This window comes from Phycodurus eques, chromosome 8, assembly GCF_024500275.1.
Source record: "Phycodurus eques isolate BA_2022a chromosome 8, UOR_Pequ_1.1, whole genome shotgun sequence".
NCBI classification, from domain to species: Eukaryota; Metazoa; Chordata; class Actinopteri; order Syngnathiformes; family Syngnathidae; genus Phycodurus; species Phycodurus eques.
The window spans coordinates 12,711,330-12,730,383 of record NC_084532.1 but is presented as its reverse complement, the minus strand read 5'-3'; the positions used below and the strand labels follow the sequence as shown (position 1 = coordinate 12,730,383).

The 19,054-nt window shown below is 40.9% G+C and overlaps 1 protein-coding gene across 2 annotated transcripts in view; it reads right to left on the bottom strand.

Annotated features, from left to right (window-relative positions):
• Positions 1 to 381: 381 nt before the first annotated feature.
• Positions 382 to 19,054, bottom strand: part of psmd1 (proteasome 26S subunit, non-ATPase 1) — a 34,192-nt gene continuing 15,519 nt past the window's right edge. For both annotated transcript variants that reach the window (XM_061683993.1, XM_061683994.1), the window contains exons 17-25: positions 14,703 to 14,817; positions 12,801 to 12,917; positions 11,219 to 11,321; positions 6,465 to 6,634; positions 3,792 to 3,884; positions 3,617 to 3,703; positions 2,880 to 3,047; positions 637 to 788; positions 382 to 534 (exon numbers count right to left, since the gene is read on the bottom strand). In XM_061683993.1, coding sequence (XP_061539977.1) covers positions 642 to 788; positions 2,880 to 3,047; positions 3,617 to 3,703; positions 3,792 to 3,884; positions 6,465 to 6,634; positions 11,219 to 11,321; positions 12,801 to 12,917; positions 14,703 to 14,817 — 1,000 coding nt within the window. In that variant the 3' untranslated portion in view covers positions 382 to 534; positions 637 to 641. The remainder of the gene's footprint in view (positions 535 to 636; positions 789 to 2,879; positions 3,048 to 3,616; positions 3,704 to 3,791; positions 3,885 to 6,464; positions 6,635 to 11,218; positions 11,322 to 12,800; positions 12,918 to 14,702; positions 14,818 to 19,054) is intronic.

The window sequence follows — 19,054 nt, the reverse complement described above, 5'->3', positions numbered from 1 at the left end:
AAACTAAAGACTGATATAAACTTTTACAAGTTTCATCATTAATAAGGGTAAACAAAAATCTTCTCTAATTATAAATTGTTAAAAGACAACCATTTGTTCGTGTACTATCATTAAAAAAATGATGTGTTACACAGAAAGTAAGTTAAATATTGTTTTATTGATACCAATTTGTGAATGCTCTGATGTGTTAGTCGAAGAAATTTCACATGACTCCCGTAAAAGCAACTTTAGAGGAGAGGCACCTCAAATGAGGTGAGTGTGATTAGCAGCCCAGGGTGCCCCCTTCCTCTCCATCTCACCTGCGACACAAAAAATACAAATGGAAGGATGAATGTATAACTGTATATATAGATGTCAAATAAACACTAACACACTCTGGTGTATATATGACATTTTATTATATGGACATAACAAAATACAAGGTGAACATGTAAAATAGCTCCCGTCTGACCAACAGGAGCCTGGGGAGAAACAATGAGAGGGAGGGGGGAGTGGGAGTGGGAGTGGCCAGAAGGACACCGTCTCTTCTGAGGCCTGAAGACAAAAACAACAAACACAAACACACGCATGCAGGTCAGCTGAGATCCGAAGTAAATGTGATTTTTAAATAATTTTAAATAATCATTTGTGCGGTACCTGATCTACTCGTCAATGTATTCGAAGGGCTCGGGGGGCTCCGGCTCCTGCTCCTCTTCCTCGATTTTGGGGCCGTGAGCCGACACGGGCTCGACCAGCTCCTCCTCTTCCTCGCTGGTGTCCTTCATGATGATGATGCCGCCTGTGTGCAGCTGAACAAACGATAGTCATCATTAATAATAGGCCATTAACTGTCCTCGATCCTCCTTTGGGAATAAGTCACACCAAAGAAAAACTCTCTCTCTCTTTCTTTTTAGATTTTTAGATGTGGAGATTTCCCAGAAATGCTGGCACTGGTAGTGTAGTAGTACATGCTGCCTCCTTTTGTGCAGAGTGCCAAGCCAGGTGGTAAGAAAAATGGGTGGGTACTTGGTAGCATCAGGAAGGGCATCCCGTATAAAAAACAGGATCTAACAAATCATACGAGGGACTCGCTGTGACGAGAACTGATGGCCCAGCTAAAATCACATTTCCTGGAAATATTGGCCACATTACAAAATCCATGGCCTCAGAAGCATAGTTCTTGGTTGGTCAAAATCGAAAATAAATGGTCTCAGAAGCGTACTTTCCCCCCCCCTTTTTTAAAATAAATGTTCAAATTCCAAATTGTACAACCTCGGAAGCATATATTTTCTGTCAATTTATAACTATGGTCCAGGAGGGTATTTCTCGTATATTTTAGTAAAAAAAAAAAAAAAAAATTGTTTAAATTAAATCAAAATCAAAATCAACAACCGTGAATGCGGGTGCCGAACTGCGAGTGTGCAGGAGTCAACGGTAGCGGGTAATGATGGTCATATTTGGAAATTTAAGGCCTCGGATGTACAGTGCCACCAGAAAGTATTCACACCCCTTCAAGTTTTCCACATTTGATTGTAATCTAAAGCTGATTTGAGTATAGTTTTCCACATAAAATATCCCATAATGACAAAATAAAAAACATTTCAGAAATGCGTGTAAATTTATAAAAAACAATTAAACATTCAAACGTAATAGGTACATCAGTATTCACACCCTTTGCTATGACACTCAAACTTAGGCTCAGGTGCATCGGATTTCTACCGATCATCCTTGAGATGCTTCTACAACTTGAATGGAGTCCACCTGTGGTAAATTCAGTTGATTGAACATCATTTGGAATGGCACACACCTGTCTATATAAGGTCAGTGCATATCAGAGCAGAAAGAAGCAAGCAAATGAAGGCGAAGGAATTGTCTGCAGACCTCTAAAACCGGATTGTGTCAAGGCACAAATCTGGGGAAGGATACAAAAGAATTTCAGCAGCATTGAAGGTCCCGAAAAGTACTGTGGTCTCGATTATTTTGAAACGTAAGGAGTTAGGAAGCACCGTGACCCTTCCTAGATCAGGCCGTCCGACCAAGCTGAATAACCCGGGAAGAAGGGCCTCGGTCAGAGAGGTGAACAAGAACCCTATGGTCACTAAGGCGGAGCTCTATTCTTCCCTTGCGGAGATAAAACCATCCAGAACATTTTCCAAACTGTCTGAAAATATCTTTTTACTTTGTCATTATGGGATGGTAGATTTAAAAAAAAAAAAAAAAAAAAAAAAAAAAGATACTCAAATCAAATCAGCTTTAGAATAAGTCTAACGGGAAAATGTGGAAAAAGTGAACGGGTGTGAATACTTTCTGGTGGCACTCGATATATTTTCTGGAAAGTTTGGTTTCCTACACAGTTTGTGTGTACATTTCTGGAAATGTTGGTCAAATTCTGACATCTATGTCCATCGAATGTCGGTCAATGTTTTAAATCTAACGCTGAAGTATACATTTAGAGGAAATGTTGGCCAAATTTAGAAATATGGCCCAGCATCATACACTTTGGTGACATTGCGAAGTGAATGAGCTCAGAGGCGTTCTGCTGTACAAGGTGCAATCATGAATGAAAGCTGATGCGAGTGTTTATTCTTCCAGTGCAGCCAACACGTAGCAGATGTCCAGCCAGGTCTATAAAAGTGCTCACTTCCTGTGAATGACATAACAAACCCTTACAAGGAGAGCGGGCCAATCAAAAGAGTACTTCCTCTTTGCCGCATGGCGTCGTGTGCTGATTGGCTCTAGCGTTTAGAGCAGGAAACACTGAGTAGATCTTTTATTGGCCTAACGTCGTGCTGCTGCATCTCGATGTTGCATTCCAACACACACGCAGAAGAACGCTCGAGCGGTGTGCGGTTGTTCAAGCTATTGTTGAACGCGTGTTTGCTGGTTCGGGTTTGGGTTACCTGTTTGAAGGGCTGGTAGCGGCACGTGTCAGGCATGATGAGGACTTTGAGCTGGGCCGGCATCACTCTGGCTGGGTTCTCCAGCAGCTGGAAGTTGGGCTCCGCTTCCTTCTTCTTCTCCTTCTCCTTCTCCTCGTCCTTCTTCTCCTTCTCGCCTTCCTGCACTTCCTGTCGCCACAAACAGACGAGCACAGAGTGGGTGTGTTCTTTGCTTTGTCGTAGCAGCTGATTTGTTGGCTTGTAAAAAAGCAATAGAAGGTAACTGTTGTCTTATAATGAAATTATGAACTGAAGGATGATTTATCAAATAGTTAAGCTGTTCTTTCCCTGCCAGATTTCCTCCATTCTTCTCATTTAACGTGGCTCTGTTGTTCTACTTGGCAAAGAAAGGAGAAATGTTAAACATAAAATTCCAAATAAACAATTTTATTGTACAGTTGGCTACATAAAAGTATCCGCACAGACGGAAATGCCCCGTGTGGCTCCCACCTTCTTCGGACTTTCAATCAAGCAAGAGGACTAAGACAGGAGTGAGACAGTTCCACATTTGACTCTGAGCACCAGAGCGGAGCTGTAACATGGCACGGAGAACCAAACGGGAAGTCTAGAGTTGTGGATGGCTGCCCGATTAAACATGCTCGCTTTGAAAAGTGCTCGTCTAAAATGAAGGAGCGCAAAGCAGCTCTGGCAGTCACCTAAAACGAGTGTAAAACTTTCTAAAAACAAATGGCACTCACCACTTCCATCTTCTCCTCCTCTTTTTCTTTCTTTTCCTTCTCCTTCTTCTTTGCTTTGGCTGTGATGGAGAGAACAGCAGTGGAGACCTGCCAGGCGCACACATCACAGTTATGTTATGATTAGAACACAATAACACAACATGCAAAAGGAAGAAGAGACGAGTGTCTATCTTACCTTCTCCTTCTCCTTCTCTTTGGGAACTTCCAGAGCCGGTGGGTAGGCGAAGGTGGAAGGTTTACAGTTGGACCGATACTGCACCTTGGGCATCTGAAGACGATCAAGGAGGGGAATTATTATTATTATTATTGTCCTGGTGAATTTGTAAGTTACTCTTAAGTCACGTACAAAGAAATTAATTGACAGTAGCGTTCCCCTTGTGAATGAATCTATCTGCAGTTGAAACCAGTGGTTTACATACACTAAACAGTATAAAAAGACACGTTATTTCCCCCACCTCACTGTCTGACATGAAATCAGACTAAACAGCCACTGGCAGAGTGGCTTTTCAGCTCATCTCTGTGTCAGCACCACATTTCACTGAGAATAATAAGACACACTCTTACCAGCTTCAGCCAGCACCTTTCATAGGGTCTTTTGATTTTGTTCTGTACCTTTTGAAAAGCACATTTCGGACCAAAGTATGTTCATGTCTGGAACACAGAACCTGTCTCCTTCCTGAGCGGTATGATCGCTGGACATTGCCATGGTGTTTATACTTTTGAATAATTGAAAAGATGAACGTGGCACCTTCAGGCATCTGGAAATTGCACCCAAGGATGAACCAGACTTGTGCACAAATCTCTTCTTGATATGTTGGCTGATGGGCCTTCAAATAAATCCACAGGTGTATTCAGAAGCTTCCATAGACATGACGTCATTTATCCGGGTTTTCCCCAAACAGTTGAAAGGCATAGTAATATTACTTTATGTAAACTTCTGACTTTGACTAAAATAATGAAAAAATATATATAGAAATATTCTCTCATTATTCTGGCATTTAGCAAATGGTAATAATTGTGGTAATCCTAATTGACCGAAAACAGGAAGTCTGATTAGTCTGATTGCATGTGAGACAGTGAGGGCGGAAAAAATGGTGTGTATTTTGATATAATGTAAAGCTCTGGTTTCAACTCCCTACCACTCTCCCTCAATCCAAATTTGTATCCTTGTTTATTGATCATGGTCAGACAGCATGTCACAAAATAAAAATGCATAGAAAACACAATATAAAAATAATAAGTTGTGCAGTTTGAATGAAACAAGTATTTGACCCTCTACGACTCAGACAAGATTTGGCTTTCACAGATTGGCTGGTCCCCATGTGCCGCACAGCTGTGCACAATTAACTAATTGCCTCCAAAGGTGAGCATCATCGTGAGAAAGGTAAAGGAGCCACTTCACAGTACACTGCAGGCTCTTTGTAATGATCTCATGCCAATTTGGACCATTTACCAGGGGGAAAAAAAGTCTCCAGACCTCAACCCAATAGAAAACCCGTGGAGAGAGCTGAAGCTTCGAGTTTCCAAGCACCAGCCAACAAACATGAAGGATTAGGAGAGTTTTTGCAAAGGGGAACCCTCGTGAGCTGTGTGCAAACCTGGTGACATGAAATGCCTCAATATCAATGTGCTTGCCAACAAGAATTTCTCCACCAATGATAAACTTATGTTTTGCTTGGGGATCAAAAAATTTATTTCACTCAATGAAATGCACAACATTTTATAACTTTTATACTATACATTTTGTTTTTAAAGCTTTTATAATGTGCATGTTAATTCAGCAGGGAATCAAATATTTCCCCCTGCTGTATTAAGAACCAATATGTCTGGTGGAAAATGTGCCCAATAGCTTTATATATTATTTTTTTTATATTTAGAACATGCCATTGATACTGTCAGGCATCTACATGGACACCTAAAAGGTACATGGTCATAGAGATGTTCCACAACTTCACATAGGTTGTTACCAAGGGTAATTAAGAGAGTTGAGAGAAATGACATTGCTATGTGTGACTAAAGTGTGGGAAGATTAAAAAAAAAAAGTATTTAATTTGCTTCAAGAACCTTTAGTCATTTACTTCATTACTTATTTATTTGTTTAAGTTTATTTAGTCATTTGGATTGAGTTTTATTGAGGCTCGCAGCTCATTAAAGATTTTGTCTCATTATTGTATGACAGTCAACAGGAATACATCAGAAAGACATCAGCGATAAAGCGTTTCGTTTGTGATTCATAATATTTGAATACTCAAAACATCTGTCACATGGTTGAAATTGTGGGAGATAAGCAGCTATAATATAATAATATATAAAAATACAGAAAACTGAAACTTATGGACGCCACCTTTTTGGTCTTGTTACACTAAAGAGGACTTTTATTGGAAGTGGAAAATTATCTTTGATTAATATGCATATGTACTAATAAACTACTTAACTCAAAAATGTGGTGGCTTTTCTTTTCCAGAGAAATAAAATACATGCTAGTCAGAATTGTTGTTTAACTGTTCAGGTCAAGTACGCGTTCAGACTTAAAGCAGACCTGCAGCTTTGATTGATGTGACAGAGAGAAACATCTCCAGCACAACACAAAATCTCAACATGATGATGTCTGGTCGTGTTAACCTCGACTGGTTCTGAAGACTGTTGGACCACACTCGCCCTGCTCACTATAGCTAACATTTAGAGTTTAACATGGTGAGGATTACTTATGAAATTTGAAGTAAACAATACAGTTACGAGTCTTCCGCTTGATGCTGGCAAGACAAACAGAAAAGACAATATAAATCCCATAAAGACTAAAAATATTCAGTGGTGGTGAGTCACGAGGCTCTTGGTAATGTGCCAGTACCTTGAGGTCCTTGTTAAGGCCAATGATGGCAGTGGGTGTGAAGGCCAAGGACAGGAAGTGGGAGAGGGGGAACCAGAACCAGAACTGGGTGAAGACAAGCAGGCCCACTACTGATGGCATGTGAGTGTGACCAGTCCTGGACTGAAGCGAGATGCTGACGTTGCGTCCACCTACAACACAGAGGGCACAACGCTTGGATACATGGTAACTGCTACTTTAACAAACCATTGAGTTAAAGGGGGCGGCACGGTGGCCGACTGGTTAGAGCGTCAGCCTCACAGTTCTGAGGTGTGGGGTTCAATCCCCGTCCCCGCCTGTGTGGAGTTTGCATTTTCTCCCCGTGTCTGCGTGGGTTTTCTCCGGGCACTCCGGTTTCCTCCCACATCCCAAAAACATGAATTAATTGGAGACTCTAAATTGCCCGTAGGCATGACTGTGAGTGCGAATGGTTGTTTGTTTCTATGTGCTCTGCGATTGGCTGGCAACCAGTTCGGGGTGTACCCCGCCTCCTGCCCGATGACAGCTGGGATAGGCTCCAGCACGCCCGCGACCCTCGTGAGGAGACGTGGCTCAGAAAATGGATGGATGGATGAGTTAAAGGGGACATATTACGGAAATGTATTGGTTAAATTAGCTATCGGTAGCTTTGGGCCTGCGCCATTATTTTACAATATGAAGGCGGACGGGTGAACAGCTCCTCTAGAATGGGTCCAAAAGTCTCCAATAATGCCACAAAAGTCACTAGATTTGGCAATACTGAGTAGCCGCTAACTTCACTGCGTGCCCTAATTTTGCCCCGGTGATCATGGGAACGAAAGCTACACTATACATTTGCATGAGACAAAACAAAAAGTAATTTGAACCAGATTGTGACGAGTGGATATTAAGCGTGGGGTAATGGTTTAGCCTTTGTTTATTTTGACAGAAGAATGTCAGTGAGACTGTGAAAACAACCTGTCTACTTCTTTAAGGTATTACAGTCAAAAACTAAAGTCAGAGCACTGGTGTGAGCAGTTAACACAATGATAGCACATTTACACGAATTTGTGACAACACAACTACTTGGAAATAAACAGTTGGATGAGCTCCCCTCACAATCAAAATATCGAGAGGCAATAAAACAAACTGAGAAGGGGGACCGTTAACAGCCACACAGAAGATAAATGAAAGAACAATACATCATTGCTAATAGATTGTGACTGACTGTGGACCAAACCCTTTCAAACTTGGCACAAGTTAAGGAAGGTGGAGAGGTTAATGTGGGGACCAGGGATCTATTGATCACGCTGTGGCTTGTAGATAACAGACATATTGCAATGGCAAGCCATAAAAATCAAAAAATGAATTGTCTGTAACATCCGGCATTAAATCACACATTCCTCATGTAATTGTTTGTGTCTGCTTGCTTGTCTAAAAATAATTCCTTATCAGATCATGAAAATGCTGAATATGTAAAAAAGAAAAGCATTGTGCTGAATTTTTAAAGTGTCTTCTTCTCCTTTTCTCACTGTTTACAGTTAAAAGAGCTTTCACAATGAGGGCAATAGTAGAATGAGTGTAACGAGATGTTGACACTGTTCTCCAAGAGTTGAAGATTAGTGACTTTTTATTCTGACAGTATCTGAACAGCGCGAAGAAGGTTCAGCGCAAACGCCCTCCTCCTAACAGAGGCAAACAACAGGGAGGTTTCTAAAAAGTTCAGACGCAAAGACAGTGACAGGAAGGACTTATAGGAGGGAACCAGGATAAATCTGTCATGTCCAGTCATGATGAACAGAAACGATGGTTCAAGGGAGTGGGCCGTACCGCTTCAAATTAAATCAGCCAAGACAATAGCAGGTAACCCATTCTTATCTGAGGTCAATCAACTAAATTTCCCCTGGTAGAGTGATTTGAACCACTTGAAACTCTTCCAATCCACTGACTTGAATGCTGGCCAAAAATCAGTCACATAGCCAGAACTCGTTTCTTAAGAGTCTCTTCAAAATGTGACAACGGGTTAAGAACACTTGACCAGTGAGTTCCCCAGACAGGAGGTTATTTCAAGTACAGTGGGACCGCTAATATACTAATAACAACAGGTCGACTTATTTTTACATTTTCCTGTGGGAAAATATTATCGAAATTCAAACAAGAGGGAGGTGGACCAGCATCCTGAAGCAGATTATGTTGGACCTTAGAGGTTGCAACAACCAGCGCCCTTTATGTCTCTGGGAAACCACCAAAGCACATTGTGTTTCTTTCTATTCGTGAAGGACATTCTGTAAAATCAAAAGAAGGGGAGGATAAAAATGTATAAGTGTAATGGACATGGAAAGAGGGAACATGAAACAAGGTCTAACATTTCCTTGGTAATAAGGCACAGCAATAATGAAATGGAGAGCTAATCGCCTCCGCCTGTCAAATCAAATACAATTACGACGACACCTCAAAAGTTTCAAGTAGACAACAAAATGCGTGATTAAGTGTGTCTGACACCCAAAGAGGAGGGGTGCGATTCCTGTTTGGATCTGTTTAAATTCCAGGTGCCAAAATGCCGTGTGAGTGTCCTAAAAACATGCAGAATCCCTGGAAGTTGAAGGAAGAGAGGGGAGATCGTCTTCGGTGTGAAAAACAATCCCAGCGATAAGTAACTGTCTGGATGCTCTCACGCGAGGTCATCATGGCATGTTGGTGACTGCACTGACTGTGCCTCGTTCGAGCTATGACTTGGCTGTTGTCCACTGTCAACAAATAAAAGCAACCAGGAGGGCTGAGAGACATTGGTATATGGTTGATAAATGTGAAAATGCTAAAGAGTGCACACCGCAGCGTGTAAAAACGTGGCTTCTTTCTGCATTAGCACAAAGTATTTTATGCTGGCACAGGAAAATTCTCCTGCCCACATCGAACGGTTTGTGTATACACGAGAAAATTGGTGCATTCTGTGTCAGTGTGAGTGTGGAGCTAGGACCTCACACATTTTTCACACCATTTTTGTGTGCTTAAGTCCACAAACAGCGGTGCAGGCACACAAACGCCAGAGACGATCAGACAAACATAATTACCAGTGGGACATCAATGTGCCATATGGCAGAGAATGTAGCAGAGCCGCGCTAAACGCCGGCTGCTAATGAACCTTAATGTGATCTGTTCCAGAGTCAGCGCACGGGTGGTCAAGCGTGGAGGCTTACTTTGGTTGCCTGAAGGAACTCAAATTAAGAGACGCTCGTACAAAAGCAAACACTCCTTGTTTTACAGTGCGGTTACAGTTTTCACATCCACCGAGAGATGAAAACAGGGTATCGTGTGCCAGTTTGAGCCACTACACTACAAGGCCAGAAGGTTAAATACCCTTGAGGGCAGTGAATCAATGCCAATTCCACTGAAAAGGTCATAAACCCCATTTAAAGAGGAGTCTACAATCGGGCATACAGCATTTACATGCCAATAATCATTGCCCTTTCTTTTAAACCTAAGTCAAACGTTGGCCGTTCTGTGGCACTGGCTGATTTCCAATCTTCTCTATAGGAAATCATCCATTTTCTTTACCGCTTATCCTCACTAGGGTCGCGGGGTGCTGGAGCCTATCCCAGCTATCTTCGGGTAGGAGGCGGGGTACACCCTGAACCGGTCGCCAGCCAATCGCTGGGCACATTGAAACAAACAACCATTCGCACTAACATTCACACCTACGGACAATTTAGAGTCTTCAATCAACCTACCACGCATGTTTTTGGGACGTGGGAGGAAACCGGAGTGCCTGTAGAAAACCCACCCAGGCACAAAGAGAACATGCAAACCCCACACAGGCGGGGCCGGGATTTGAACCCCGGACCCCAGAACTGTGAGGCAGATGTGCTAATCAGTCGGTTACCGTGCCGATAGAAAATAATGTAGTTAAGAAAAAAAAAATTTCAGGATCATAAAACCTTTATGGACAAAAATTTTTAACAATCCTTTTATAAGTGTAAACAGAAGTTAACTACTGAAACAAAAGTAAAACTACTTAGTTTTTGAAGCTAAATAATTGATTATGTCATTGATTAAAAAAAAGAATCAATCACATTTAGATACCTTCGAGGTACAGTTGGAATTTGTACAACTCTAACACCGATACAGGTGCTACAGTATTCTGTCTTTTTACTGGTACAGGAGGGCATTTGGTACATTTGCTGATAGCTGAAGGTTTAAGGCTGCTCGTCAGCTAGCATTAGTGGATGCCTTTACTGATAGGCATGAATAGCACATGCTTTTGTTGTAATTCAGGATGGACTTGGATGTTTTGCAAGTTACCATGCTACCAGTCTAATTTTCAAAGGTTCCCTTCTATCAAAACGCTATGAACGCTTGGCCGCCAAGATATCAGCAACAGCCAATGAGAGGGAAGCTGTTTACCGTATTTAAATTGAGAAGATCCGCTATCCAGTCAGTGCAAAGCTTAATTACAAGTCAGATATTAATGACAAATCCGGCCGTATAAACTACCAGGCAAAAAAAGACCAACTAGAATAGATTGAAAAAGGGCCTCCTGGGCATTTTCAGCCCAAATTATCTTGCAAACCCGATAAAAGGGCAAGGATTGCATGGGACCTTTAATAATATAATTTCATAAACTTGAGTCACATGATGGCTCCAAATTTTTTACCTTTGAGGCACATTTTTCATGAAAATTTTGTTTGAACTCCAAAATTGTCAGACTTTTGGGGAGTTCAACATGGGTGGTTAGACTGTGTGTCTACAAATATTAAACATAATATATAGTACACACTGACCTGCATCGAGGATTCCCTGGGCCAGGATGGCACCGAATTTGGCCATAACATCATCGTGCTTGTCATTGATTACCTTTGCATAAAGCTGTCTGAATTGATTCACCTGCAGAAAAAGAAGGAAGTTTATTAATATACAAACAACAGCACTTTATTTCCTTATAGAGATTTTGGGAAAACATGGCTTCAATAAGGCTGTTCAACTATCATGCTCAGCAGAACTTGTAAGAGCAACAACACTGTCCCTCCAAGTTCCTTTCCTGGATGCAGTACTTGCGCATAACTTCTTCATCACCCCTATTTCCTTCACCAACATGTCCATTACAATCTGCACCAATCACGACTCTCTCTGTCTGGGATGCTCAGAACTACTTCGTCTAGCTCCTTCCAGAATTTCTCTTTCACCTCTAGGCCACATCCTACCTGTGGGGCATAGCCACTAATCACATTATACATAACACCCTCAATTTAAAGTTTCAGCCTCATCACTCGATCTGGTACTCTTTTCACCTCCAAGACATTCTTAGCCAACTCTTCTTTTAAAATAACCTCAAATCCATTTCTCTTCCCATCTCCATCATGGTAAAATTATTTAAACCCTGCCCCTAAACTTCTAGCCTTACTGCCTTTCCTCCTGGTCTCCTGGACACACAATATATCAACCTTTCTCCTAAACATCATGTCAACCAACTCCTGAGATGTTCCTGTCATAGTCCCAACATTCAAAGTCCCCACATTCAGTTCTAGGCTCTGTGCTTTCCTCTTCTCTTTCTGCCTAAGAACCCGCTTTCCACCTCTTCTTCGACTTCGACCCACAGTAACTGAATTTCCAACGGCGCCCTGCAGGTTGACGGCGCCGGTGGCGGACGTTGTTAACCCGGGCCAGGACCGATCCAGTACGGAATTCTTTGGATGAACGGTCATTCATGTAAACCCCTAAATTCATTTCAAACAGTACTGTCTGTATCGAGATGTGATGTGTGCTATTTCTACCCCTGCGTGCCAGTAAAGCCTAAGGCATGAAGTTCAATGCCTGGATGGCATTTTATTCACATGTCGCGCGGCCTGAAAAAGCCCAATAGAAGCCTTTGTGTACAGACGTGACTTTCTTGTGTTGTCTGACTGGTGAACTTGAGTAAAAAATCAGCGTGCTCATCACAGTGGATTGAAGCAATGGCACCCGATGCGGAAGTCGAAAAAGAAAGTCAAAATTATTGAGAAATGAAAGTAGCAAGCGGCATGTAGATTATTGTAATGAAGTCAAAGTACCATTTCTTCTTCACATAAATACTCGAGTACAAGTAAAAAGTATGCTTCACTAAAACTACTCTGACAATTAAAATTTATCCAAAATGTTACTTGAGTAAATGTAGCGTGTTCCCAACAATCTCTGGCCATGACCTGGCCATTTCTTTCCCTTAATCTTCAAAAAGATGATGCCTTGAGCTTTCAATTTTCTCTCTTTGCTATCCTTTCATACAAAATACTAAGGCTGTTGCTATTGTTGATTGAATTGAATGTTTTTTTTTTTTCATTAACATGAGTTGTAGTTTAGGATGTTCGTTAAACCAAACAGTGGACAAACCTTGGGACAGGTGACTTCTGTTTGCTGGATCATGATGAGTGCAGAGGCAATGAGAGCACCCTGTCTCACGTAGTTCACTGGGTCATTGGTCATGGGCTCCAACAGATTAATGGCCTCCTGCAGAAACAACCACTGCGATGAAAAACTGCATCGTGCTCAAATCAAGAGATTTTATAAGCTTTGACTGATGTTCTCTTGGGTTAAAAAAAACAAACCCAGATGCTATTTATGAACATTTCAAATTTGCTATTTGTAACACTGCAACATTGTCACAACAAGGGGAACATGTGTTACGGAAAACGATTATTAACAGAGGAAACAAGACCATACTAATTAATGAGATTAGTTAGCATCCATATCTGGTTGCCCAGGACAACTGTGTCAGTGTTAAAACAAGGACCGCCTTCCACAATTTGCTCCTATTATGACAGAGAGATGATTTTTCTAGTTCTCACTCTGTTGCTCATTGAGCATTAAGGGTTATAAGATGTCTCTTGAGTCATGTGATGATAAGTTAGAGGTAAAGACAACACCAGTTGACCACATCATGCTCCCCACTGTTTTTTAGGTAATAAGTTTAATTTGAGGAAAGGGGTTCTGCTAAATGTTAATTAATATGGAATAGTATAAATATATAAAACAAGAATGTAATAATAAAGTCCTGCTCTACATTTCAACCAACAAGAACCCTCCATTTTTTACACACAAAAAGGTACAATGTTGCTATAATAATTTCCAAAGAACAAGTTGTATAAATTACAACAAAATCATTCATTCATTCATTTTCACTAGGGTCGTGGGCGTGGTGGAGCCTATCCCAGCTGACTTTCGGCGAGAGGTGGGGTACCTCCTGAACTGGTCGCCAGCCAATCACAGGGCACATATAAACAAACAACCATTCACACTCACATTCACACCTATGGAAAATTTAGAGTCGTCAATTAACCTACCATGCATGTTTCTGGAATGTGGGAGGAAACCGAAACCCACGCAGGTATGGGAAGAACATGCAAACTCCACACAGGCGAGGACAGATTTGAACCCGGGTCCTCAGAACTGTGAGGCACATGTACGAACCAGTCGTCCACAAAATAATTGATTCCTTTATACAGGTGACCTACTTCACTCGCCACAACACCATCAGTCTCCTAATAAAGGGTCTAATGAGCGTGGGCAGCAGTGCGTGCACGTGTGTGCACGTGTGTGCACGCGCACGCACGCGCACGCACGCACGCACGCACGCACGCACGCACGCACGCACGCACGCACGCACGCACGCACATCACACACACACACACACACACACACACACACACACACACACACACACACACACACACACACACACACAGTCCTTTTCTAACTGATGCTTTTGAAATGAGAACTACTTGAGGCATCACTTACATTGCTTGGTTGATAACCAGGTTTGTGTACATGCCCCATGTTTTGATTTTGTATGCGTCTTAGTATTGGAATATATATTTTTTCTCACCAAGTTCTTATTGGCATGTAAATAAAGTCATAATTACAGTAGATATTTGTATGAAAAACACTTCTAGGCCATACATATTCATAAAATAAAATCCATTAAGTACGGTGGTAGCTGAGCGTCACATTTTGCGCCGTGCAAACTAGTTTATTGCGCACTGTTCATAACATCGAAATGTCGTATGTCAGGACAAATGACCTCCTGAGCCTTGAGGATTTGCGGTTTAGTACTTTGACAACAGTTGTGGTCAACTTGTTCAACATTGTCTATGTTATTCTAAGTTTAATAAGTGTCAGGTGAGGTTGTTATATACATTTTTCAGTTTGATACAGTTCATTTGCCTCAAAAGTGAATTTAACCTAGATTGTTAACGTGAAAAATCTACTCTCTTTCACTTCAACAAGGTAGCTTACCTTGTTGCCTGTTCCAGCACAGCAGATGCCCAAAGCCATGGCAGCACCACAGCGAACATGAGGGTTGTAGCTCTCTGACAAAAGGGACACCACACTGGGACACTGCTCAGGAGTTCTGAAAAGAGAAGAAAAAAAATAAAAAACAAAAAAATAAAAACAACTTGTATGTTTCCATTTCCATTAAGCAGGTCACCTGTGTTCAGTTTGGAGGTGATTTTTCGGTTTTAAAGTTGTAAATGGTATCAAAATGAACTTTTTAACACCCATTTGTTTGGTTGGACCCAAACAAATGGGTGTTGGGTAGTAATTACAGTCTAAACACATTAACACTGTGTCACACCAGTATAATGCATTTTGCAAGCCAACTTAGCAATCACTTATACACCTCACAGTGGAAACACATGACAGTGTCGGGAAAGTTAATTTTCGACGCGAACTAGTTCAAAGTTGAGTTTACTGTTCCAAAAATTAGCTAGTTCAGTACATATTTCATAATTCTAAATTTTGAACAAAGTTCATTCAAGAATTAACTAGTTCACAGCTCTTTTTTTGTTTTCCCCTTCCTGTTGCTCGCAGGCTATTCCCCTTGAAATACTGGCATTTCATTTTTCCATTGTTGCCACCCAATCAGTCCACACTAACAGCCAGCTGCAGTTTTCACCCTAAAAACTCAAAAACATGAGGAAAAATTTCATCCTTAACACATTCATTGCCATTGACGGCTTTAGAAGTCAAATATCCGTGTTAACTGGGAGGGCTGGCAGTGATGTGCAAACAAAAACATGCAACACAGTATGACATGAACGATGGTGAAAGGACATTGATAACTTTGCATTTGCAACTGTGGCTCACTTTATTAAACAAAATATTTTATTTATTCTTATATTACAAAGCAAAATAAATTTTATTTTAATTAAAATAAATTACATATCATGACAGTGTGATCGTACAGTTTTAACTAAAGAATTCTGATACAAATAATTTTCCTAGTAGTCCTAATCAATGTTGATAATTATGGACTGTATTACAGAAGAACCACCAAAGAACATAGTCACTCCCATTTATGCAGTGCCCCTGAACGCACCTCGTGTACTCAAGCAGCTACTACGTGCCTGCCATGAATGGCGGCCATGGCCACACAGAATCGGTTGCCAAATACAGCGTTTATCCGTCGACAAATTAAAGCTCCTATATAGTGTGTTGAGATGGGGTTTTCCTGGAGTTCCCTAACAAAACATGACACTCTTGAATGAAAATCAACCTTCATGAGAAAACCGTTTACAGACGCTAGAATGAGTGCATTCTCAATTAGGTTTGCGCCCCGGGCACTTCAGCTGCCCCCTGCTCCAGTGTGTTCCATTAAAAAGTGTGTGTGTTCACTGTGATGGATAAAATGCAGAGGAAAAAAAAATTTGTGTTCATGACAATAAAGGTGATCCTTCTTCTTCAAAAGACCAGTGAAACAAATACGACATGGGCTGATCTGATGAGCAAAAATGTTGCTTAATCATAAGAGTAACAATAGAGGATGTCCGCTTATATATTGTATATTGTACTCAAGTTGTACTCAAGTAAGAGTACTTTTACTTGACAATAATGTGACTCAAGTAAAAGTGAAAAGTAGTCCTCCAAAAAATTACTTAAGAGTAAAAAGTACACAGTAAAATAATTACTCAAGTACTGAGTAACTTCAGATTTTTTTTTCCCGCAGCATGAGCATAAATAACAAAAAATTACAAAATAAAATGTGAATGTGCAAATTCTGATGTTGTAGTGTGTGTGTGTCACAACATCTGCAATATACTGCACAATGTTTTCTAAAGTTATAAGTGAGCTGAAATATCCACATTTGGGCAGACAGTGACAGACAAATACTACAATACGTGAAAGCTGTTGTTTTTGTTCATCTAAACTTAAACAAGAGTAGCGCGCCGTTGTCTTCATGATAACAACGACCTTCCCAACAGAGCCGCCACATAGGCATGACAATCAGTCGGGCTGGTTTATCTAGTGTTAATACATATGCCTGGGAAACCCAATAAAAGACGTTGTGTGAGGTCATGTGACTTTCTTGTGTCATTTGATTGGTGAACTAGGCTTAAACTGGATTGGCGCAAACAGTGCCCAATGCAGAAGTCGAAGTCATAGTCTCGCGCACGAAATAGTTGATAAATAAGCAATAATTGATAAAAGTAGCAAGTGACATTTAGATAATTGTAACAGAGTAAAAGTACCATTACTTCTTAATAGCAGAAGCGGCGTAAGAGTTTTTTCTGGTCTCGTCAACTCCTGTGACAGGCGGAACCTCAGGCCAATGCGCTCCCATATTAGTCCGCGGCGGAGTAATATTCACAATTACATCTGTGTGTGGATGGTGGATGTGTGCAATGGATCTAGCTCCCAGTGTTCAAGGAGTATGAAACAGTCTATGACGTCAGCGACTAGGCTACGGATTCTCCAAGAGCTAATCAGACTCAGGTGTGAGCTGACCTGGAGTACAATCAATGACAAGATTGGAGGTGTGGCTTAAAGATGCTCTGGCCAGTAGAAAACACACACCAGTTTCAAATTGTCTCTTGTCATGAAGCATTATTTGATGTGTAGCATGCCTTGCTCAGAAGAGCTCTCTGAAGACCTACAATTAAGAATTCTTGACTTGTATAAAGCTGGAAAAGGTTATCTCTAAAAGTTTTTATGTTCATCAGTACTGGGTTAGACAAACTGTTTAAAATGGACAAAGTTCAGCACTGTTGCTTCTCTTTCAAGGAGTGGCCGTCCTGATGACTGAAAGAGCACAGCGCAGAATGCTCAATGAGGTACAAAAGAACCTAGCTGTCAGCTGAAGACTTACAGAACTCACATGCCAATATCTCTGACGACAAACCTACCATACAGTCCACACCCACTCACTTGAAAAGTGGGTGGCTTCAAACAAAAGGTGCTCTGTCCTGAGTTGTTTAACACATCTACATAAAATAAAAGCCGGAATTATGAACTTTTGTCTCATAGTCATCTTTTGATCTGAAACCCAAACACCAAAATCAAAACCTTATCCCAACTGTGACGCATGGTGGAGGGAGCATCATGGTATGGGCGTGATTTGCTTCCTTTGGGCATGGACAGCTTGCTATCATCTATGGAAAATGAATTCACAAGTTTATCAAGATATTTTGCAGAAGAACTTGAGGACATCTGTCCAAGAGTTGAAGCTCAAAAAAGGATGCCTTTTTAAACTGGACAACGATCCAAAACACAGAAGCAAATCAACAACAGAATGGCTTCAGAAGAAGAAATTACGGTAAATGTTCTGGAGTTGCCCAGATAAAGTCCTGACCGCAACTTCAGTAAGATGCTGTGGTATGAGCTCAAGAAAGCTATTCACACCTGAAATCACTGGAATCTTGCTGAACTGCAACAGTTATGTAAAGAGGAAAAGTCCGATGTTAATCTAGATCATCGTGCATGTCTGATCTGCAACTACAGGAACCGTTTGGTTGAGGTTATTGCTGCCAAAGGAGTACAACCAGTTATTAAAACCAAAGGTTCACACATTTTTCCCCCTCCCTGTCCTGTGAATGTCTGCATGTTATTTTCAATACAAATATGAAAACAATTGTTTGTATGGTATTAGTTTAAGCAGACTGTTTTTTTTTGTCTTGTGATTTCGATGAAGACCAGACTACATTTCATGACCAATTTATGCAGGGATTTAAGAATACTTTACACATACTTTTTCCTCCCACTGTGTGTTGAATGCTTCGTAGTGTGCAATGGACAGTGCATGGAAAGTCTGCCAACACAATTGTTTTCAAAGAATGTGATTTAGGCATTGAACAAATGAGTCACAAACTCAAAACCACCAGTCAGACTGTAGATCTAGCTGTGTTAGGGAACGTCTGTTTCGGGCCATCTTTCAAAAAGAAGGAATTTGTTTCTGTACACAACCATGACAAGAAAAAAATTAAATACTGTGTTTGATGTGAAGAGAAACACAATGAGATGTGATTTGCAAATACTGTTACTTATACATAAGAACTAAAATGATAGCTCTACAATGAATGTTTTCAATTCTTCCAAGAGGTTGAACATGTTTCGCAAATACTGTTACTTATACATAAGAATTAAAATTATAGCTCTACAATGAATGTTTTCAATTTTTCCAAGATGTTGAACATGTTTAACAGGACTGCCTGCCTGTATGTTGTGTAAAGCAACAGGAGAAACCGAAGACTGTTTAGGTAGATAATTAATTGATCACAAAGGAAGTTCTGGGATTATACTTAAACATGATTGGGTTGCGCAGTGTCAAAACCTGTATTAACATAAAATAGGTTTTCTGTACATGCTAGGAA